The sequence below is a fragment of the Ranitomeya imitator genome, chromosome 3 (genome assembly GCF_032444005.1).
Source record: "Ranitomeya imitator isolate aRanImi1 chromosome 3, aRanImi1.pri, whole genome shotgun sequence".
NCBI lineage: Eukaryota > Metazoa > Chordata > Amphibia > Anura > Dendrobatidae > Ranitomeya > Ranitomeya imitator.
This window is the reverse complement of record NC_091284.1, coordinates 56,926,395-56,950,878: the sequence shown is the minus strand read 5'-3', so window position 1 is coordinate 56,950,878 and position 24,484 is coordinate 56,926,395. Positions and strand designations below refer to the sequence as shown.

The 24,484-nt window shown below is 43.2% G+C and overlaps 1 protein-coding gene across 1 annotated transcript in view; it reads right to left on the bottom strand.

The window, feature by feature from the left end:
• TMPRSS15 (transmembrane serine protease 15) overlaps nt 1-24,484 on the bottom strand; it is a 459,995-nt gene that overhangs the window by 410,898 nt on the left and 24,613 nt on the right. Inside the window, exons 2-4 of the mRNA XM_069760884.1 lie at nt 19,283-19,410; nt 17,667-17,734; nt 1,091-1,242 (exon numbers count right to left, since the gene is read on the bottom strand). Coding sequence (XP_069616985.1) covers nt 1,091-1,242; nt 17,667-17,734; nt 19,283-19,410 — 348 coding nt within the window. The remainder of the gene's footprint in view (nt 1-1,090; nt 1,243-17,666; nt 17,735-19,282; nt 19,411-24,484) is intronic.

Here is a 24,484-nt window from a genome sequence, read left to right as displayed (position 1 = left end):
ATAACCATGGACCCTCTCCAGGCTATTAATATCTGCCCTCAGTCACTGGCTTTACTACTCTGGCGGAGAAAATTGCACGGGAGCCCACGCCAATTTTTTCCGCCATTTAACCCTTTAATTTAATAGCTAGAACAGCCAAATTTTGCATATTCACACTACTAACATTAGTATTGTGGAATATGCAAAAAAAATGGGGATATGAGATGGTTTACTATATGTAAACCAGGTCTCATATCATGTCGGATTTAGGAAGGAGATAGCAAAAGCCGGCAATTCAATTACCGGCTTTAAAGCTATCTAGCGCTGTATGAAGTAATAATATATATACATATATGTGTCTACTGACATATATATATATATATATATATATATACAGTATATATAGACAGTATATATGTTTTTTTTTTTTTTTACACATGGATCCCTTGTGTAGCCGTATGTCGGTTTTGCAAGCCTGCGATAAAAACACGCAGTACGGATGCCATACGGAGGATGCCATGCGCAAAAAACGCTGACACACCCTGCCTACGGAGGAGCTACGGACCACTATTTTGGGGACTTTTCAGCATATTACGGCCGTAATATACGGACCGTATTGTCTTACGCTGAGTGTGACTCCAGCCTAATAATTCTCCATACCTAAGTACGAGGAAGCTGCATGTACCCAGGCATGTGTTTCACTATTCACTTCTCAATGATCTCAGTTAAAAAACAACTAAAAAAAATTGAAAACAGTCAGCAAATCAAATATTATTGGTCACATAATGAGCGCTGGGACTCTAAAACAGTGGAGTCTTATCAGTAATTACATAGCACAATATTAGGAATTGTAACGTTACAGTCCAATCACAAATTTTATCTATGATCTATGTCCTGGAAAAACTCCTGTAACGTAATGACTGTGACTGGTAAAGTCATTATTGCTTCAGTCACATAATTGGTTACTTTATGCATTGGCTACTTTTATTGATTAACTGGAGCTTGAACTCAATAATTGCTCAGGTTTAAATCGATAAATAAAGAGATGAACGTTAGATGTCATAACTTTAACTAAGTTAGTTTTCATTGCAAGATCTTTCCTTTAATTTACCTGTGATCATTATAGTTGAAATGTCTATTTTGTACTTTGTTGTAAGCTGTGAATGATTTTCTTGGATGCCGATAATTAGAACTTTCTTAATATTTTCTGTCAACAGAACTTTTGTAAATTGGACAGTGAAAACCACAATAACGCTGCCATTTCTGAAAATAAACAAGAATGACAAACTAAATTAGTGCATCAAATATTTAAAGAGTATAGTCACCTTTACATTTCATCATTTTTAATCATGTAATAGAGCTAAAATAAATGAAATGCAATATTGTAAAGTCTTGGTTAACAATATCCTTCCATTTGAATTGTTTACAGCTGCTATATATATCTATGTATCACAAAGGTTACAGACTACAAATAGTGATAGACGTACCTGTGGATGTTTGGATCCAACGGGTTTGGCCGAACATTAAAAAACAGTTCGGGTACCATGATGGTGCCTGAACTCAAACCCGGACCCCATTCAAATGAATTGGGGGCCCTAACACCAACTTTTTACCATGCTGTCATCTGAGCGACAGACCGGCTGTGAACTGCGATAACATCAGTACTGCAGGTCAGAGGGCTTATATTCTCACGCTGCCACACAGATGCCCGCCAGTAAAAAGGTTACCGCATGTCATAGGTGTCAGATAATGAGAGCACTACTCTAATGATCCAATACCTGATCTCACTCATAGCAGTGAGAGCATGGGAGGCTGATGAGAGTATTCACCAGCCGACACCTGTGCAATAAATAAATGTAAAAAAATGATCTGGGGTCCCTTCCATTTTTGATAACCAGCACAGGCATAACTGACAGCTGTGGGCTTCAGCCTCCAACTGTCAGCTTCATCATGGCTGGTTATCACGTATAGAGAGGTCACAGCGTTTTTTTAAATTATATAAATTAATCATTTAAATAAAAATGTCATAAGATATCCCCCATTTTTGAAGCTGGTATTCTCAGACTGGAAAGGGGCCATGTATATTGGTATTTTCCAGTCTAAAAATAGCAGCAGGCAGCAGCCCCAGAAGAGGTGTATAGATTAGATGCTTCAATTCTGACTCTTTGCTTTGCTCTTCCCACTTGCCCTGGTGCAGTAGCAAGTGGGTTAACACTAGTGTTGAGCGATACCGTCCGATATTTGAAAGTATCGGTATCGGATGGTATTGGCCGATATCCGAAAAATATCGGATATCGACGATACCGATATCCGATACCAATACAAGTCAATGGGACACAAATATCGGAAGGTATCCTCTATGTTTCCCAGGGTCTGAAGGAGAGGAAACTCTCCTTCAGGCCCTGGGATCCATATTCATGTGTAAAATAAAGAATAAAAGTAAAAAATATTGATATACTTACCCTCGGACGCGCCCTGGTTGTCACCGCTGCAACCGCCATGCTTCCATTTCTAAGAATGAGTGCGTTAAGGACCTTCGATGATGTCGCGGCTTGTGATTGGTCGCGTGAGCGGTCACATGACCGCTCAGTGACCAATCACAAGCCGCGATGCCATCGAAAGTCCTTAACGCGCTCATTCTTAGGAACAGAAGCATGGCGGTTGCAGCGGTGACAACCAGGGCGCATCCGAGGGTAAATATATCAATATTTTTTATTTTTATTCTTTATTTTACACATGAATCTTAATCCCGATACCGATTCCCGATATCACAAAAATATCGGAACTCGGTATCGGAATTCCGATATCACAAATATCGGCCGATACCCGATACTTGCGGTATCGGAATGCTCAACACTAGTTAACACTTGTGGGAATGATGTCAATTTTGTAATGTTAGCTGATATCAAGCCCATAGTAATCGGTAGGCGACTATAAGACGCCCTCATTATTAACCCCATGGTTATATTGTAAAAAATACACAGCCAGAATGAAAATCTTTAATTGAAAGAAAGACGCAAATTCCTTTATTTTAAATAAATTCTCAACATCCCTCTTTTTCCCATTTATTACTGTAAAATAAAAAAAAATCATATTCCTCACCTCTTCAAAGAGAAGATAATCCATATCTGTTCCAAGATTAACTCCAGCTCTGCTACATCTGGATTAATTAATGAGCATTGGCATGATGGGAGCGCACGGTTGTGAATCAGGAGACTGACCTGAGCCTCAGAGCACAGCTTCAGTGACCCACGGTAAGTTCAGTGACATCACCACTGGTCTCTGAAGCTGCTCTCTGAGGCTTAGCTCATTGTCTCCTGAATTCATGGCTGAGCACTCACATAATGCCACTGCTCAGCTGGGAATACAGATGTAGGAGAGTTGGAGTTCTTCCTGGGACAAATGGATATCATCAGATAGATGAGGAATATGTTGTATTATTATTTTTAAATTTACATTATTAAATGGGTAAAAGAGGGTGGGGAGTGTTTATTTCATATGAAGGAGTCTGTTTATTATTCAACTAAAGAACTTTTCTCTGTGTCTGTGTTATTATTACATTTCACTATGGTTTAGTAATCGACAACTCTCAATTCATAACCTGTGGGCTTGATGTCAGCTGACATTTACAAAGCTGACATCAACCCCACAAATATTACCCCACTTGCCACTGCACCAAGGCAAGTGGGAAAAGCCAAGACTAAGAGCCAGAATTGGTAGAGAGCAACAACGTCATGGAGGTGACCAGGTGTTAAGGACTGGAGAAACACACCAAGTACAAGATGAAATGGAACTAGGTGCGCTCGCAGTCCGAGGTCCACCGTGCACCACCAAGAGTGCATGCGGTGCCGCACTGACGGACGCCACTAACCACCCAGGCTTGGGTCAGGAAAGCGCAGAGCAAGCGCACGGCGCCGTACAGGCGGACACAGCAACTGGTAGCTGTAATGTGTGTTATGTGCTGTTGGATAAGTCAGGCGCTAGATAGCAAACATACACCTTCCGCGAACAATCATTCAATAGGGAGGGTTATTTAAAGAGCGACTTTCACTCACAACACACACACATATTTACAAGACAATACTAGCGCATGGCCGTGTAGTCATGCGCAGTTTATATAGCTGCAGCACAGGAAACAGCTACAGAAGTTTTGCCCTTTCAGGACCTGGCAAAAGGACCAATGGGATGTGCTGCAGTACCTGAGCATGTGACCCTCGATCTCCAACGGGAGATCCTGCCCTGGGCATGCTCAGACAGAGAAAAGCAGGACTTAGATCCAGAAACGTCCACTCGCCGCTGCCCAGCACTGGCTTCAATGGCAGAAGCAGGAAAAGCAGCAGTAACTCTTTGCACAGAGTCAGACTGATCGAGACGCTGGGATCGACGTCCCTGCTGAGCAGACTCCACTGCGGCTGGAGAAGAATGGGAGACCGCAGCGGAGACGGATCGAGATTCCCCCTGTGCAGCAGAGGAAACTCGACTTCTAACATTGCCCCCCCTCCTTGGGCCTCGCTATGTTCGAAGGCAGCAATGAGCTGCGGGGCCCAAATGTGCTCAACAGGCTCCCAGGACCTGTCCTCGGGGCCATAACCCTTCCAGTCTACCAAATAAAATTTTTTGCCACGTACCACCTTGAACCCCAAAATAGCGTTCACCTCATAATCGTCCGTAGATGAACCCGATGTCCCAGCAGATGGCTCGGAAAACCGGGACATATACACGGGCTTCAAGAGGGACACATGAAAGGTGTCGGTGATACCCAGGCGTGGCGGTAGGGCCAAATGATAGACCACAGGATTAACCTGCTCGAGGACCTTGAATGGGCCCAAGTAGCGAGGAGCAAATTTAGTGGACTCAAGTCGCAGCCTGATGTTACGGGCGGAGAGCCACACCAAGTCGCCAGGAGCAAAGGTCGGAGCGGGGCGCCGATGAGCATCGGCGGAGGACCTCATTCTCTCCTTAGAGGCCCGAATGGCATCCTGAGTGCGGTCCCAAATATCACGTGCCTCCACAGCCCAGTCTGCCACCCTGGAGTCGGCAGAAGACACGGGCAAAGGCACAGGTACCCGTGGATGCTGACCATAGTTGAGGAGGAATGGGGTTTGTCCAGTAGAGTCGGCTATGGCGTTGTTCAGTGCAAACTCTGCCCATGATAGCAAGGATGCCCAGTCATCCTGCCTGGCTGAAACAAAATGTCGCAGGTATGTGACCAAGGTCTGGTTGGCCCTCTCTACCAACCCATTCGTCTCGGGATGATAAGCGGAAGAGAGATTCAACTCAATACTGAGAAGACAACAAAGCTCTCTCCAGAACCGAGACGCAAACTGGGGACCCCGGTCACTGACAATTTTGTCAGGCATACCATGTAGGCAGAAGATGTGTTTAATGAACAACGCTGCCAAGGCCCGTGCAGAAGGTAACCGTGGTAGCGGCACCAAATGCACCATTTTTGAGAAATGATCGGTGATGACCCAAATGATGGTACAGCCGCGAGACTTGGGTAAACCCACAACAAAGTCCATCCCGACCATCTCCCAGGGCCTATCTGCCACCGGCAAGGGATAGAGCAACCCAGCTGGCCTTTGACGCGGAGATTTATTTTTGGCGCAGGAGACACACGCCAGAATATAATCCCTGACATCCCGGACCATATGCGGCCACCAGTACGTCCTCGCCAGTAGCTCAGATGTCCTCTTTGTTCCAAAGTGTCCACCCACCCTGGACGAATGAGCCCAAGAGAGAACCTCCGGCCGCAAATTAATGGGCACAAAAGTCTTGCCCGGAGGCACAGACTCTAGCGAAACCGGCGCTACGGTTCTCAGGCTCTCGGAAGGGACAATAAGCCGAGACTCCTCTTCCTCCTCCTCAGTTGACATAAAGGGAGTGAGAGAGAGCATCAGCACGGATATTCTTCTCCCCGGCGAGATAATGAAGGGAAAAGTGGAACCGGGAGAAGAACAGGGACCATCTGGCCTGGCGAGAATTTAGCCGCTGGGCTGTTTGCAAATAGACCAAATTTTTGTGGTCCGTGTAAACTTTGAAGGGAAACCGCGCACCTTCCAGAAGGTGTCTCCACTCCGAAAAGGCCAACTTCATTGCTAGCAACTCCCTGTCCCTGATGGAGTAGTTTCTCTCCGCTGGCGTGAAGGTCTTAGAGAAGAAGAAGCATGGATGCTTCCGACCTTGAGCATCCTTTTGATAGAGGACTGCTCCAGCACCAACGGACAAGGCATCCACCTCCATTAGGAATGGCTTATCCACATCGGGACGATGTAAGATGGGAGCGCTTGCAAAGTGGGACTTAATAGAAGTGAAGGCCTTGGAGACCTCTTCCGACCACAATTTGGGATTCGCTCCCTTCTTGGTGAGGGCTACCAAGGGAGCTACCAGAGTTGAGAAGTGGGGAATGAACTGGCGGTAATAGTTTATGAACCCCATAAAGTGCTGCACCGCTTTAAGAGAATGGGGCTCTTGCCAGTCCATCACAGCCTGTAGTTTGGCAGGATCCATAGCCAATCCCTGGGCGGAGATGATATAGCCCAGGAAAGGTAAGGACTCCTGCTCAAACACACACTTCTCCAACTTCGCATAAAGAGAGTTTGCCCGTAGGAGGTCGAAGACTCTGCCAACATCTCTCCGGTGGGAGTCAATATCTGGAGAAAAGATGAGAATATCATCCAGATAGACTACAACCGAGGTGGAAAGCATATCCCGGAAGATGTCGTTGACAAAGTCTTGGAAAACGGCAGGTGCATTACAGAGCCCGAAGGGCATCGCCAGATACTCATAGTGCCCATCTCTGGTGTTAAATGCCGTTTTCCATTCGTCCCCCTCACGGATGCGAATCAGGTTATAAGCACCCCGCAGATCTAGTTTAGTAAACACTCTAGCTCCCCGAAGCCTATCGAAAAGCTCAGATATCAAAGGCAAAGGGTACTTGTTCTTAACTGTGATAGCATTAAGACCCCTGTAGTCTATGCATGGACGTAGTTCTCCATTCTTCTTCTGCACGAAAAAGAACCCTGCCCCAGCAGGTGACACTGACTTCCTGATGAACCCTCTTGCCAGATTCTCTTGAATGTACTGAGACATTGCCTCCGTTTCCGGGAGAGATAATGGATAGACTCGACCCCGGGGAGGCTCAGCACCAGGCAAGAGATCAATAGGACAGTCATAGGGGCGATGGGGCGGAAGGGTCTCCGCTGCCTTTTTGGAGAACACTTCTGCATAAGACCAATATTGCTTGGGGAGAGAGGAAAGATCTGCGGGTACCTCTGTAGTAGCAACCTGAACGCACTCTCGATGACACCTGTTCCCACAAGATTCACCCCATCCCAGAATTCTGCCTGAGGACCACTCGATGTGAGGAGAGTGGTACCATAACCAAGGATCCCCAAGAGAACCTCATCAATTCCCTCAGGAATGACGAGTAGAGATATAATCTCCTGATGAGATGGTGACATGGACAGAGTAAAAGGGATAGTTTGATGTGTAATCTGTGTGGGCAGTGTCGACCCATTCACCACTCGTACCGTTACAGGTTGAGATAGCATGACCAGAGGAATTGCGTGACGTTGGGCGAAGGCTGAAGACATAAAATTGCCCTCCGCTCCAGAATCCACGCAGAGTTCTACCGAGTGAGAGGATGAGCCCAATGTTATTGTCCCCTTAAAGGACAATTTGGAGGCAAACGTCGCCGTGTCTAGTGCACCTCCACCAACTACCACTAGACGCTGACGTTTTCTCGACCGCTGGAGACATCTGGAGGCAAGATGTCCTGTCTGTTGGCAAAGATGACAAATCTGGAGTGCACGAGTGGTCCGGGACTTAGATCCCGCTCGTGACTCTACCACAGGCTCATGGGGCTCAGGAGCCTGGTCTGGAGATTCCAAAGGTTTGGAGAAGGTGGGAGCCAGCCGAAACCTCTGCCTACACTCAGCTCGCTCTAACCTCCGCTCGTGAAAACAGAGATCAATACGTGTGGATAGAGTTATTAATTCCTCCAGTGTGGCGGGAATCTCCCTAGTGGCCAGGGCGTCCTTAACATAGTCAGCCAGCCCCCTCCAAAATATTGGAATGAGGGCTTTATCCGACCACTCCAGCTCAGATGCTAAGGTGCGGAAGTGGCCGGCAAAATGACTGACCAAGGACGAGCCCTGAGTCAATGCCAACAATTGGAGCGCCGTATCATTGGTGACACGAGGTCCTAAAAAGACCTGTTTCAGAGTGCTCAGAAACAACGGAGCACTCTGCACCACATGATCGCTACGCTCCCATAGCGGCGTAGCCCACTGCAACGCCCTGTCCGATAGAAGAGACACTATAAATCCCACCTTAGCCCGCTCTGTAGGGAAACAATAGGTCAGAAGCTCGAGATGGATAGAGCACTGTCTCACGAAACCCCTACAAGACTTACTGTCACCAGAGAATTTCTCTGGAAGCGGGAGGCGAGTTAGAGTCGGGACAGGAGCGGCAGTGGACAAGGTGGCTGCAGCAACACTAGCAGCCTGAACAGCGACTGCAGTGACATCCACAGCTGAGGTTGAACGCTCAAGAGCCGCCAACCTTCCCTCCAGCTGCTGGATGTACCGCTGTGAATGCTGATCGTCCATCATTTACTAGCCAGACCTTGGCGCTAGTATTATGTTAAGGACTGGCGGAACACACCAAGTACAAGATGAAATGGAACTAGGTGCGTTCGCAGTCCGAGGTCCACCGTGCAGGTAAAAACCCTGCTGCTAGTAAGACGGACTATATGGCGGTACTATAAGTTTACACGCATGGGTTAACTTCACCCTGCGTGAAGGAAGCGATCCTGTTGCGTTACAGGACCGCGGTACCGCACATAGAGCGCGAGCAAGAAGTCAGCGAACTCAACCCCAACTAGGATTGAAGTCCGATTAGACACTTGCTGGCACAACACCGCAACTGGTTGTGTAAGGAAACTAAATAATAATATAAAAGCACAAGAGTGCGTGCGGTGCCACACTGACGAACGCCACTAACCACCCAGGCTTGGGTCAGGAAAGCGCAGAGCAAGCGCACGGCTCCGTACAGGCGGACACAGCAACTGGTAGCTGTAATGTGTGTTACGTGCTGTTGGATAAGTCAGGCGCTAGATAGCAAACATACAGCTTCCGCGAACAATCATTCAATAGTGAGGGTTATTTAAAGAGCGACTTTCACTCACAACACACACACATATTTACAAGACAATACTAGCGCATGGCCGTGCGGTCATGCGCAGTTTATATAGCTGCAGCACAGGAAACAGCTACAGAAGTTTTGCCCTTTCAGGACCTGGCAAAAGGACCAATGGGATGTGCTGCAGTACCTGAGCATGTGACCCTCGATCTCCAACGGGAGATCCTGCCCTGGGCATGCTCAGACAGAGAAAAGCAGGACTTAGATCCAGAAACGTCCACTCGCCGCTGCCCAGCACTGGCTTCAATGGCAGAAGCAGGAAAAGCAGCAGTAACTCTTTGCACAGAGTCAGACTGAGCGAGACGCTGGGATCGACGTCCCTGCTGAGCAGACTCCACTGCGGCTGGAGAAGAATGGGAGACCGCAGCGGAGACGGATCGAGATTCCCCCTGTGTAGCAGAGGAAACTCGACTCCTAACACCAGGCTTCATCAGCTATAAACTCCGGTCACTTTTCTGACATCAGCGCTACACACTGCAGGAGCATAATCACGCTCTTGTCTCAGTGTGTTCCAGCTGGCGTGGAATGCAGTTGCAACACTGAGGTGACTTCTCCTCAAATCATCAGGATTCTTGTGGGCTATGGCCATTAGTGGAGTGTCTTTGAACAGATGAGGAATATTGTGTTCTATTATTTTTTGTCTTTTACAGTGGGACATGGGTATTATTGAATTATTGACGAAAGGGAGAGTATAGCTCTGCTCTTTTATTTTTTGTAAATAAATGAGTATAGTCTTTCTTTCAATTAAAGGACTTTATTCTTGATGTGTATTTTTAACAATACAATATGACTATGGGGTTAGTAATTGGGGCGTCTCATAAACGCCTCAACATTACTATCCTCTTTACTTGATGTCAGCGGCCATAAAACAGCTGACATAAATCCCAAGTCTATTACCCCAATTGCTATTGCACCGAGGCAAGTGGGAAAAGCCAGGGAAAGTAACAGAATTGACGCTTCTCATAGAGGCAACTTTTCTGTGGCGGATGTGGCTGCTATTTTAGGCTTGAGAGGGCCAATTTCCACACTCATCAGCACTCTCATCTGTGACCTATGGTTACCTTTATAGCGCTGGACAAACTTACTTCCAATCAGAGCAGCCGGTAAAAAAACAAAAATAATAAATGAGCTTATTGTCCGACATGAAGATAATCCATACTGCCCCATGCCGTAATCATTCTCCGCTACATCTGGTTTTCAATCTTGACGGTGTCATGATGCGACCATTCAGGATGAAAATGAGGAGACAATGTCATGCTGTGAGTGCAGGAGAAGACAAGTGAGGGATATGGTTGTTTATTATTTTAGTTTATTAAAGGGAAAATGAGCATCGGAGGATTATCTTCACGTCAGACAGTCGAAGGATACGGTTGTTTATTATTATTTTTTTTTTACAGAAGACATGGGCTTCAATGGATTTTTAGGTGTAAAGGTGAGTATAATTTTAGTTAGTATTTTTTAATAAATGTGTAAAACAGGGTGTTGAGTTTGATTTGAAATAATGGACTTTATTCTTGCTGAGTGTTTATTTCAAAACTTACCATGGCTTTAGTAATGGGGGCTACATATAGATGCCTTTCCATTACTAACCACTGGATTTTATGTCAGCTGTAGTGTTGAGCGTTCCGATACTGCAAGTATTGGGTATCGGCCGATACTTGCTGTATCAGAATTCCGATACCGAGTTCCGATATTTTTGTGATATCTGAAATCGGTATCGGAGTGTGCGGTGCGTGTGGTTCCAAGGGTCTGAAGGAGAGGAAACTCTCCTTCAGGCCCTGGGATCCATATTAATATAAAAAATAAAGAATAAAAATAAAAAATATGGCTATACTCACCCCTCCAAAGGACCCTGGCTGTCACCACTGCGAGCGTCTGCCTCCGTTCCTGAGACTGTAGTGAGTGAAGGACCTTCGGTGACGTCACGGTCAGGTGATCGGTCACGTGAGCGGTGACCGCGACATCATCGAAAGTCCTTCACTCTCTGCAATTCTCAGGAACGGAGGCGAATGCTTGCAGCGGTGACAGCCAGGGTTCTTCGGAGGGGTAAGTATAGCCATATTTTTTATTTTTATTCTTTATTTTTTACATTAATATGGATCCCAGGGCCGGAAGGAGAGTTCCCTCTCCTTCAGACCCTGGGAACTATCGAGGATACATTCCGATATTTGTGTCCCATTGACTTGTATTGATATCGGAACTCGGTATCGGCGAGATCCGATATTTTGCTGGTATCGGCCGATACCATCCGATACCGATACTTTCAAATATCGGAAAGTATCGCTCAACACTAGTCAGCTGATAATACAAAGCCACCATCAACCCCAACTCTATAAACCCACTTTCCACTGACACAGGGCAAGTGGGAAGAGAGCAGCTAAGCACCAGATATATTGAATATCGAGTGCACAAACATGTATAAAACTTTTAAAAACATTTAAAACACATACAAAAATGGCTGCAATGAGTCATGGTGACACATACAGTGGGGCAAAAAAGTATTTAGTCAGTCAGCAATAGTGCAAGTTCCACCACTTAAAAAGATGAGAGGCGTCTGTAATTTACATCATAGGTAGACCTCAACTATGGGAGACAAACTGAGAAAAAAAAATCCAGAAAATCACATTGTCTGTTTTTTTTTAACATTTTATTTGCATATTATGGTGGAAAATAAGTATTTGGTCAGAAACAAAATTTCATCTCAATACTTTGTAATATATCCTTTGTTGGCAATGACAGAGGTCAAACGTTTTCTGTAAGTCTTCACAAGGTTGCCACACACTGTTGTTGGTATGTTGGCCCATTCCTCCATGCAGATCTCCTCTAGAGCAGTGATGTTTTTGGCTTTTCGCTTGGCAACACGGACTTTCAACTCCCTCCAAAGGTTTTCTATAGGGTTGAGATCTGGAGACTGGCTAGGCCACTCCAGGACCTTGAAATGCTTCTTACGAAGCCACTCCTTCGTTGCCCTGGCGGTGTGCTTTGGATCATTGTTATGTTGAAAGACCCAGCCACGTTTCATCTTCAATGCCCTTGCTGATGGAAGGAGGTTTGCACTCAAAATCTCACGATACATGGCCCCATTCATTCTTTCATGTACCCGGATCAGTCGTCCTAACCCCTTTGCAGAGAAACAGCCCCAAAGCATGATGTTTCCACCACCATGCTTTACAGTAGGTATGGTGTTTGATGGATGCAACTCAGTATTCTTTTTCCTCCAAACACGACAAGTTGTGTTTCTACCAAACAATTCCAGTTTGGTTTCATCAGACCATAGGACATTCTCCCAAAACTCCTCTGGATCATCCAAATGCTCTCTAGCAAACTTCAGACGGGCCCGGACATGTACTGGCTTAAGCAGTGGGACACGTCTGGCACTGCAGGATCTGAGTCCATGGTGGTGTAGTGTGTTACTTATGGTAGGCCTTGTTACATTGGTCCCAGCTCTCTGCATTTCATTCACTAGGTCCCCCCGCGTGGTTCTGGGATTTTGGCTCACCGTTCTTGTGATCATTCTGACCCCACGGGGTGGGATTTTGCGTGGAGCCCCAGATCGAGGGAGATTATCAGTGGTCTTGTATGTCTTCCATTTTCTAATTATTGCTCCCACTGTTGATTTCTTCACTCCAAGCTGGTTGGCTATTGCAGATTCAGTCTTCCCAGCCTGGTGCAGGGCTACAATTTTGTTTCTGGTGTCCTTTGACAGCTCTTTGGTCTTCACCATAGTGGAGTTTGGAGTCAGACTGTTTGAGGGTGTGCACAGGTGTCTTTTTATACTGATAACAAGTTTAAACAGGTGCCATTACTACAGGTAATGAGTGGAGGAAAGAGGAGACTCTTAAAGAAGAAGTTACAGGTCTGTGAGAGCCAGAAATCTTGATTGTTTGTTTGTGACCAAATACTTATTTTCCACCATAATATGCAAATAAATTGTTAAAAAAACAGACAATGTGATTTTCTGGATTTTTTTTTCTCAGTTTGTCTCCCATAGTTGAGGTCTACCTATGATGTAAATTACAGACGCCTCTCATCTTTTTAAGTGGTGGAAGTTGCACTATTGCTGACTGACTAAATACTTTTTTGCCCCACTGTATATAATAAGACACATGTGAACAGTACTCAAATTACTGGCACTAATATAATCAAGGTGCCCATAAACATAATAAAATGGTAAATAAAGAGTTAAACAAAGACACATACACACACAAATTCTGTATTAGGTTGGGGTTATACTTGCGAGAAAGTCTCTCGAGTCTAGCACCACAATACCCGGCACTGCCACTGGCACTCAGGACCGGAGCATTCGGCTGCATAAAAATACATGCAGCCGCACGCTCCGGTCCCGAGTGACAACGTCACTGCCAGGTATTGATGCGAGACTCGTGCGAGTTTCTCGCAAGTGTGAAATAAGCCCCTAGAATACCGGCTCCTCCAGTGAGGAGATTGTATGTTTGTTTTGCCACACACTGCCTTCAGCTCGGCAGTTGGTGGATACTCCTGTGAAGTCAACAGGGTTCCGCATTTCTTAGTTGCCAAGGTATCAGCTGCTGACTCGGGGCGTCCTCTGGCGCGGGCTTAAAAGCCACCGAGGGTCAGAGAGAGATCAGGCACAGCGTCTCTGTGAAGTAACAGAGTGCATTTCTACCGCCATATAGGTCCGCCGAAAAAAGAAAAAAATATATACCAGCTCACCTGTCGGCATGTGTTGTGGGGAAGCACGGATAATGTGTAGTCATCACGTGAGCAAGCAATCCAAAAAAGTGAAAAAAATCCAGCTTCCAAAAACTTACAAATTTATTCAGGATAAAAGGCAAAGTCCAGTCCAATCCAATAAATTACATAGTGAAGAGTAGCAAGCAACGCGTTTCGAACAATGGTATGTTCTTTCTGAAAGCTTCTGCATACATGTGGCAGCAAGGTTAAATACCAGCTGTCACCAATGAGAATTACTCTGTTGATCACATGATAAACAGAGCAAATCATCTGGTTAAAAATCTTATATATAAAAAAACAAAGAATAACTTGAACAACTTACAATCCGCCATTTGCCAGCAGCAGGTCCTCTCCTGCACGGTGGACCCCGGGCTGCGAACGCACCAAATAACATCTCTCAAATTAACTCGGTGTGTTCCGCCAGCCCTAACAGCGGATTTGCTTGACTCAATGGAAGTCAATGAGCGCAGAAACGCTGCAGATCAGCAAAATGATTTGACATGTTTCCACATCATGTGCACAACAATTCTCAATTTCCCATTGACTAACATTGCTTGTGCACTACACTGTGTATTTGATGCAATTCCACATGTCCAAAAATGCTGCAGATCTGCATCAAAATCCGCAACGTGTGCACATAGCCTTAGAGGTTGTGACTACCATCATTTTTGGCTGAGCTCTTCCTACCTTCAGCCTAAGCCTTTTTTTAATTAGTGCTGAATTCTACCTACCATTTAAATTTGTAGACTTCAGCCTGGGAGAGGCATGCTAGATAAATTTTAGGCTTAAGGTTAAATCTAAGAAAGGTACACGTTGTCACAGCTGGTCGACTTACATGAATTGGACAATTTTTGTGCTAAGTACTAGTGATGAGCGAGTATACTCATTGCTCGGGTTTTCCTGAGCACGCTCGGGTGGTCTCCGTGTATTTGTTAGTGTTCGGAGATTTAGTTTTCATCACAGCAGCTGAATGAATGATTGACAGCTACCACCCAGCCTGAGTACATTGCCTGGTTGCTAGGGTATCCCCACATGTAATCAAGCTGGCTAGTAGCTGTAAATCATTCAGCTGCCCGGATGAAAACTAAATCTCCGAGTAGTTACAAATACTCGGAGACCACCCGATGACTATATTTGCTCATGACTACTAAGTACCTTCATTGTATAAGTATAGTCTACATAGCAGTAATGTAGTCTAATTTTCATATATTCAATGTATGCATATATCTTAGCGCATAGAGTGCTGCTGTATTCTTTTCTTTTTATATTATGCAGCCATAGCAGTTTTCACCTGTTCAGATTTTCAGAGGTTCTAGTCTGTTTTCCTAAATAGATAGACAGATTAATAGATAGAGAAAAAGGTATAAATAGGAAAAGAAATATTTAGATATCCAGTTTGTCTTATTACACTTGAATATTTTCTTTCCCAGTCGACTTGATATAATGCAGCATTTCAACACTTTACTCAATTATTTTAGTAAATGCAATAATTCGAAAATAATGATTTCCAATTGTTGGAAATATAAATGCAATTAAGTCTGGCCGGGATTAATTCCATTGTAATGAGGAACTAGAAAGAACATTGCATTTACAAATATAAGCAGCTTCTAATTTAGAGAAGTGAAACGAAATTACAAATGTTTGCTAAATCCTACAGTGTCATTGCCTTTTGAATAAATAGTTTTCTGCTATTCTGCAATTTCTGACTTTTCTTAGCCCATTATCTCCACACAGGGTGGATTATTATGCTGACATTTTTTACTCAAATTGGATTCCAGGCATGTAATGCCCAGACAAAGCATAAAGTACTGCACAATTCCCAAGATTAATATTGTAGAATTGATAGAGGTCAATGTAAATTTCAGTTATTCAGAGTTATATTTTTTTGGAATACACATTTTATGAACTAAGTCAACTTTCTTCACAGTAATATTTGAACTTAAAAGCAATTATAATCTGAAATTGTATGTAAATATTCCCATAGACTGAGATAAATGTAATGTTATGTCTGGACTGGAATGTGAGCTAAATTCTATGTCTGCTCTGAAACCATGCTGGTGCAATTATGATAGTGTCTGTGCGGGAGAAAGATGCCCCAAATTGACTTGGGTGTATGTCATCGGACCCACATTCAGGGGATATGTATTGCAGCACAGAGACCACTTGGCTCTCTTTGCTGCAATACATGCCACCGGCCAATCAGAGGCTGGCAGTAGATGTCGGTTTGCCAGTGACATGTGATGCATGGTAGTGATCTCATGCGCTGCCCATATTGCCATGCCGAAGTCACCTGCTGGCTCTTGTGTCAGCTACAGAAAAGGACGCTGTGCAGTGTGGGAGCAGGGGAAGGCCAGTCAAATTGTTTGTTTCTTTTTAAAACGTCCAGGAGAAGGACAGAAGGTAACAGTGATGGGGGACATTATCCCAGAACTTGGGACATTATACCATGATGGGGAACATTATTTCAGGATGGGGACAGTATAACAAGAACCGGTCTAGGATGCGTAAAATGTTATAGCACAGGGCTCAGAATGCGGTAGAATATTACAAAAAAGAGCCAGGATGTGACATTACATGGGGGTGAACACATATGGTTTTTATAGGATCTAGAATGCTACAACCATAAATCTGACCAACGCGCAGATGGTGGCCCAGGTCCAAATTTTGCACTGGGCCCATACGCCACTGGAAAAAACGACCCTCATCCTGGTACAGGACCGTAATCAGTTAAAGAAACAATTAGAGTGAAACTTTCACTTTTATTAATAAACTGGAGACTTCTAAATATGATAACAATGCATGCATATCACCCTTCATGTACTATCCACTATATAGCCAAGCCAGCCCAAGTTTTTGCACACTAGACTTCAGCGAATCTTCTAAAACTTGATTTGGGCAGATTTGCTCACTTCAGGGGGAAATTGTGGTTTGAATCACATAAATTTAATTGGCAGGAAGGGGTATAAAACTAATCTTATATTCACCTCTTCTCAACTATTGCTCATAGATTTCCGGCTGAACAGTTTTCCATTCAGGTCTTCTGCCTGTAATCTTCTATCTTCTTTCCTCTATCTTCAATCTTTCTCCCAGCTGGATTTTCCATTCATTAGGCAACACGTCATCATATAAGATGCTTGAATATCTTGGATGTGGTTCACGGTGCATGTGGTTGCATGGGGTGCAACACGTTATTGATGTTGGTTGCACCTCAACTGATGAGTGATGACATGTAGCCTAGTAAATGGAAGACTCAGACAGAAGAAAGATGTAATTTAGAACAAATGACTGGAGGAGCTGCCATGGCAGGGCAAGTATAGGGTGGGCCAAGGAGAGGTGATTCTAAGATTTTTTTTAACCCAGCCTTCCATAATTTAGCAAAATGATTATGGACCGACCATTTTTTTCATCTAATTTTTACTTAGTCTCCCCATTCAAGTGAATGACATCCAAGGTCTGGTTCCGGTTCAGGTACTGTTCTGGTACTCGAACCCAACTTTTTTTAACTGTTTGGCAAAACCCACCGAACCCAAACATCCTGGGGTTTGACCATCGCTAATTGTAATGTAAACTGTTTGTGTTTTTAAGCACTGTTTCCATTTTATCCATTCAATAAGATGAGAAAACCAATTAATTATTGTGTTTGCTACAATAAAGTTACGATTAATATCAATATATTTTTAATGTTATAATGTTATAAACAATTTACAGAAATAGTTGGTTACAAGTTGGATATAAGATTTGGACATCCTCTATCAAACCTATGTGCTTACCTGAATTCTAAAATTTCTGAAGTTCTGTATTCCAAGTTTAGCTGACTGGCTTGAAAAATGTCATTTATCTGTTTAATTAAAAAAAAATAAATGTAGATTACAGACACAACAAATGCAGTAAAATTACTAGGGAACTTGACCCAAGGATACATTTGTACTGACCTTCTATTCAATTATTTAATTTTACTAATTTAATATTTAAAAGTCGGCATCTAAATATATTCTGAGTAAAAGCTTGTTATAAGCATTTATCATTCAAATATTTATTGCTCTATGGCCGTCAGCAAACTTTAGATACAGCGTACTTTGGTCTGGCTCCAGGATGGAGGATAAAAATGTAGGCTGATGGTTTTGGATGGACATTGTTCCCCACTGCATTCCAGGGCGCGCTCTTTGAATCCAGTGCGACCCCCATCCTCCTGATTCGTTATTCAGATAAGTCTTTGCAAAAATAATAATAAGTATGTCTCCTGATGAACCGATCTCAGGGAAACGCGTCTAGTATTACATACTTTATGTTTAATCTAGCTAGGATATACTTTATGTTATGAGAGGGAATTGTCACTAATGTGATTCTGTTTATTTCTGTGCACTGCTAACCTTGTATGCCCTATTTGATATACTTATATCTACCTCTGTTACTCTGATAAAGGGCACATTTAATCTATACTATTCTCCCCTACACAAGTAGTTGTAGTGTGCATCAGGGCTAGAGAACGCTGAGTGGGGGCGCCAAGAGGATTATAGGGTGCCAACCTCCGCTGACAGGTAGGGCAAACCCAAGAACAGTGTATAGGTTTCTGGTATCTCTCAATATCCTAATTTCTGGGAATAGGTGCAATAATAGAAAGTGTGCAATATATCTGAGCACACAATATTGCACTGGGTTATGTGCAATATATTTGAGCACATGTTATCAATCACTATTTGTGATTATTTTGTGTATTTGTTTGTCTGTTGTTTGATCTGGTTTTTTTTTCCTGCACGATAGGGCACATCAGCGTGAATTAGGGAGAGCCTACGTTGAGCGGGGGCACCACTGCGCCGGATTTAGGGTGCCAACCTCTGCGGCAAGGTAGGGTACAGATAGTTGAAAAATCAGGGATATTGTGCACCCTGTATCTTTCAATCAAACAATTGACATTAGTTTAAGGTCGTATGTGTTATGCATTTTAATAGATGATTTATTAAATGCTAAGTTTTATTGTGTGTATTAGGTTTATTTTTTATACATAGTGCTTTTTGACAGTGAATGGAGTAAGTTTTTTGGCTCTTTCACTTTATGGTCTGTGAAAAAAAGAGGAAAATGTAGGCAGGCAATTGGAGTTACACATTTTCAGAAAAGTGTGATAAAAGAGACCTGGCTGAAAGGGTCAGGCCAATCATCAGATTTACTATAATTCATACCAGAAAGTGGCACAAACTGTAAAGTAAAACTACTTCAGCATCGTCACATTACAACAGTGCTCTGTATTTGGGTCTTTTTTCTTTTCGATAGGTACAGTATGTCTGATGCTTGGAGAAAATTGCCATTATATGACATAAATAAAAATATATAAATGCAATAAAAATAAAATATATCTTTGTATATATTTTAAGTAAAGTTAGTTAGTTACCATTTTTTGCACATCATATGCAAGAATTTTATATTCAGCTGAGTTCTGGTCTTGCAAACTGGATGTGTATGTAACTCCGGACACTATTTTAAAGGTTCCCCATGTTGTACTTTTGTCTTCAGAGGCATCTAGGAAAGAAAATGAAAATTAATTCATTTAAAGGGCAACTTATTTAAACATTGAAATTGTGTAAATTTATATAAACTAGTATAGATAACTAGATAGACAGATGAATGGATGAATGGATGGATGGATGAATAGGCAGATGGATGGATAGATGGATGGATTATGGATGGATGGATTAGACACAAATCAAGTGTGTAGGTGCCACTGGTTGTACTAGGATGCATGCAAATATGTATGCGAAACATAAACTGCATTCCTGCAGAAAAAAAGGAAGGTACTTAGCGCACAAATGGGCCAATTCGTATGTGTCCACAAGCTAAGACATGGTGACTATTCTTTGTTAGGACTCTAACCATTTCTATCACATATGCCACTTCCTGTCTTGATGGCTACACATCTACAGGACAGGTAGGATTCTATGCTCATTGAAACAGCCTTAGTTTTAAAGAGTATCCACCATTGGATATTTTTATTTAATAAATCAATTGTGCACATGCAAATGAGAAATTTTGTAATATATCTTATCATGGAAATCTGCTTTTTTTTCTCCACCGACACTGATCTATTATTTTCAAAATTCTCAGCTTAAGTATAAAATCTGTATTCACTGAAGACAGATTGTTACATTGTTGAGATAGAAGATGGGCATTGCTACCAATAAGATTCTTTGTAGAGGAGTACAGAGAAGTGATGCCTCGAGCACCTCCATTCTTCTCCTCATTCCCCTCTACATAGAATCTACAACTATCATCTCCTATCTCATTAATGGGAAAGTCTGTCTTCACTGAATACAGATTTTACCTGTGAATTGAGAATTTGTAGAATCCGTCCAGAATGAGAAAGAAGCAGATTTCCCTGATAACATATACCGTATATACTCGAGTATTAGCCAAGAATTTCAGCCCATTTTTTTAGGCTGAAATTGCCCCTCTCGGCTTATACTCGAGTCATACCCAGGGGTCGGCAGGGAAGGGGGAGCGGCAGCTGTTTAATCATACTCAGCTGCTCCTGGCGCAGTCCATAGTTCTCTGGGCGCTGACAGCTTCTTCCTGTAGTAAGCGGTCACACGGTACCGGTCATTACAGTAATGAATATGCGGCTCCTCTCCCATAGGGGTGGAGCCGCATATTCATTACTGTAATGAGCATTACCATGTGACCACTCACTACAGCAAGAAGCTGCCGGTGCCAGGGAACAGACGTGCAGGGACCGCGCCAGGAGCAGGTGAGTATAACACAGAGCGCGATATTCACCTGCTCCCCATTCCACCATTGGCGCTGCTCCGTTTTCTGCATCCTCTGCACTAATGCTCAGGTTAGAGGGCGCGATGATGCAATTAGTGCGCGCCACGCTCTGCCTGAACAGTCAGTGCAGAGGATAGGGAAGACACAGCAGTGGCCATCGGTGGAGCGGGAAAGGTGAGAATAGCAAGTGCCGGGGGCCTCAGCGATGAGAGGTTAGTATGTGATTTTTTATTTTTATAATCACAGCAACAGCATATGGGGTAAATATCTGTATGGAGCATCTTATGTGGCCATGTGCAGCATTATATGGGGCAAATATCTGTATGGAGCATCTTATGGGGCTATGTGCAGCAGTAATATGTGGGTCAAATATCTGTATGGAATATCTTATATGGCCATGTGCAGCCTTATATGGGGCAAATATCTGTATTGAGCATCTTATGGGGCCATGTGCAGCATTATGTGGGGCAAATATCTGTATGGAGCATCTTATGGGGCCATGTACAGCATTATATGTGGAAAATATCTTTATTGAGCATTTTATGGGGCCATGTGCAGCATTATATGGGGCAAATATCTGTATGGAGCATCTTATGGGGCTTTGTGTAGCATGATATGGGGCAAATATCTGCATGGGGCATCTTATGGGGCCATAATCCGCATTTGTAGAGAATTATACAGGGCAAACGTGTCTAAGGAGCATCATATGGGGCCATAATCAGCATTTGGGCAGTATTATATGGGGCAAATGTCTGTATGGAGCATCTTATGGGGTCATAATCAACATTTGTGCAGCATTATATGGGGCATATTTTAATATGGAGCTTCTTATGGAGCCCATCATACACTGTATGGGGCATTATATGGTGCGTATTTTGTATGGAGCATCTTATGGGGCCATTATGAACTGTATGGAGCATTATATGGGGCTCCTGATTCAATATGGATATTCAAAAACACTTAACCTACTGATGTCTCAATTAATTTTACTTTTATTGGTACCTATTTTTATTTTTGAAATTTACCAGTAGCTGCTGCATTTTCCACCCTAGGCTTATACTCGAGTCATTAAGTTTTCCCAGTTTTTTGTGGCAAAATTAGGGGGATCGGCTTATACGCGGGTCGGCTTATACTCGGGTATATACGGTAATGCAAAAAGTATTATTTTAACGTGCACTACTGATTTATGAAGTTAAAACTACTGTTACACTTTGAGCCAAGTTCACACACACATATAAAAACGTCACGTTTATCCTGAAAACTGATTATTATTTTTTTCCTTCATCTGTCGGCAATCCTTTTTTAGAGAAGAGTGGTTATTACAAATTTTTAACATTAAATATAGTTTCCTTTGTTAAAGAATTGCAATATATTTGTAAAGATGCTCTCTGAAGGCTCAGTATAATTTCATAAATTTTTGAATACCCATAGATTTGAATGAGAAAGTCTCATCCAACACACAGAAGAAGCTAGTGTATGCAGCCAATTTTTTTCATGCGCAGATCTGGTCCATGAAATAATAATGGTGTATGTACTGTCCAAGTGCTGTCTATTTTTTCACAGCAGTCGGACCAAAAATACGGTGATTTGAACTCAGCTATAGCTTGATAGAAGGATTGCTGATCAGTCACTACCATCAAATATATAATATTTTTAATCAGCATTGGCTCTTACCTGCACTTTAAATTTGTAGGCTTTTGGCCCAGAAGAGGCATACCTGATAAAATGGATGGGATCTCATCAGAGAAATGCTGCTTTTTCCGTGACTGGTGGACACACACGAATTGACAAATTAGAGAGCTATATATATCTTTGTTTTATAAGTATATTCTATAATTATTATTATTATTATTATTTTATTTATATAGCGCCAACATATTCCGCAGCGCTTTACAAATTATAGAGGGGACTTGTACAGACAATAGACATTACAGCATAACAGAAATCACAGTTCAAAATAGATACCAAGAGGAATGAGGGCCCTGCTCGCAAGCTTACAAACTATGAGGAAAAGGGGAGACACGAGAGGTGGATTCTGTATATATGTTTGAGGTCTGGTCAATAGGGATGAGCAATTCCGAACGGTACAATTCAGGGTTCATACTGGACACCTAGTGTCCAGTGACGAACCCTGAACACAAACTTCTAAATGATGATAACTTTCCCCCACCGTCCTCAAATCCTGTGGGAGAATGTCCTGAATGTGAGCATCAAGTATGAAGTCTCTGGCTCCTTTTCAGAGGGGCTCTACAGGATCAGTCCAAAAAACCATGGCTCCATCTGGTGGAACACAGATCTGTTCCACTGCCCATCACTGAACCTAGGAAGATATTTGGAGAACCCAGGTTGAGACACTCAGGTCACCTGGCCACATACCTAACTGGAGCTGGACACACGTGCTACGGTATGTTCGTGGTATCCAACAACTGGAGGCACATGGATTATGACTACAGACTATAGTGGCAAGAGATGCAAAAGCTTTAGACTAATTCAAGTTGGAAAATAGTGGGTGCTGCCTGGTATGGCCCTGGGTTGAGATATTGTGGCCATCTACCCAGAGTTGCTGTAAGACCATAGGTATAAGGAATAAAATATGGTTGCAACATTAATTAGCCTATTACAAGTCACAACCTTAGATCATCACAGGGTTCTTGAGCCAAATAAAGCTTATAGAAGGCTGCAGAGCAGCAAATCAACAAGCATTAACACTGTGGACACTTCAAGCCCTATCACAGCCATGACAAGTGATTGGCTGCCACACCACATGACCCGGCCTATATGTCTTTAGATCCCTGTGCAGCATGTCTAAACAAATTTGTGTAGAATTCCCTAACTGTAATGTGTAAAGTGCCGTTACAGTCTTGTGTAGAGTGAGATAACAAACTGGTGCAGCGTGCCTCCAATGCAGCCTAAGGCAGAATGCCCATAATACAGGCTAGTGTATGACTATATAGTCTATTATTATTGGATTAGTAATAAGGAAGTCTGATAGATCCCTCTTCATTACTAACTTCAGGGCTTGATGCCAGCTATAATTAAAAAGCTGACATCAACCTTAAAAACTATTTACCCAATTGACACTGCTCCAGGGAAATCAGCAAGAGCCGAGGCCAAGTAACTGAATTGGCGCATCGAATGGATCAGTCCCCAGCTGTCTGCTTTGACTTAGCTGATCATTAAAAATAAAGGTGGTCCCACTACTAGTGATGAGCTAGTGTACTCATTGCTTGGTGTTTTTCCGAGCACGCTCGGGTGACCTCCGAGTGTTTGTTATTACTCAGAGATATAGTTTTCATCGCCTCAGTTGCATGATTTACGGCTTCCAGATACGCTGAATACATGTGGGGGTTGCCGGCTTGTTAGGGAATTCCCACATATATTCAGCTTATCTGGAAGCCGTAAATCATGCAACTGAGGCGATGAAAACTATATCTCCGAGCAATAACAAATCCTCGGAGGTCACCCGAGCAATAAGTACACTCGTTCATCACTACCCACTACATTTTTTAGGGTCTTCCATTTCTAATGACCAGCAATGGCACAGCAAACAGCGGGGGGCTAATATTAACCCCTTTTCAACCTTAGACGTATAGTGTCACATGACCGCGGATCACCAATTGGTTGTCATGACAACCCGAGGTCTGAGGGAGACCCCTGTAGTTGTCATTGCTGAACCGCCCAGCGGTCGGCGCTCATAGCAAGTTAGCATTTCTGCTACATAGTGGGGGCTGAAGCCCTGTTGTGTGTAGCGCTATCAAATAAATTATCTCAGCTTCTTATTTTCCATGGAAACTATTGAAGCAAGTATAAATTAAAAAAAGTTGAAAAAAAT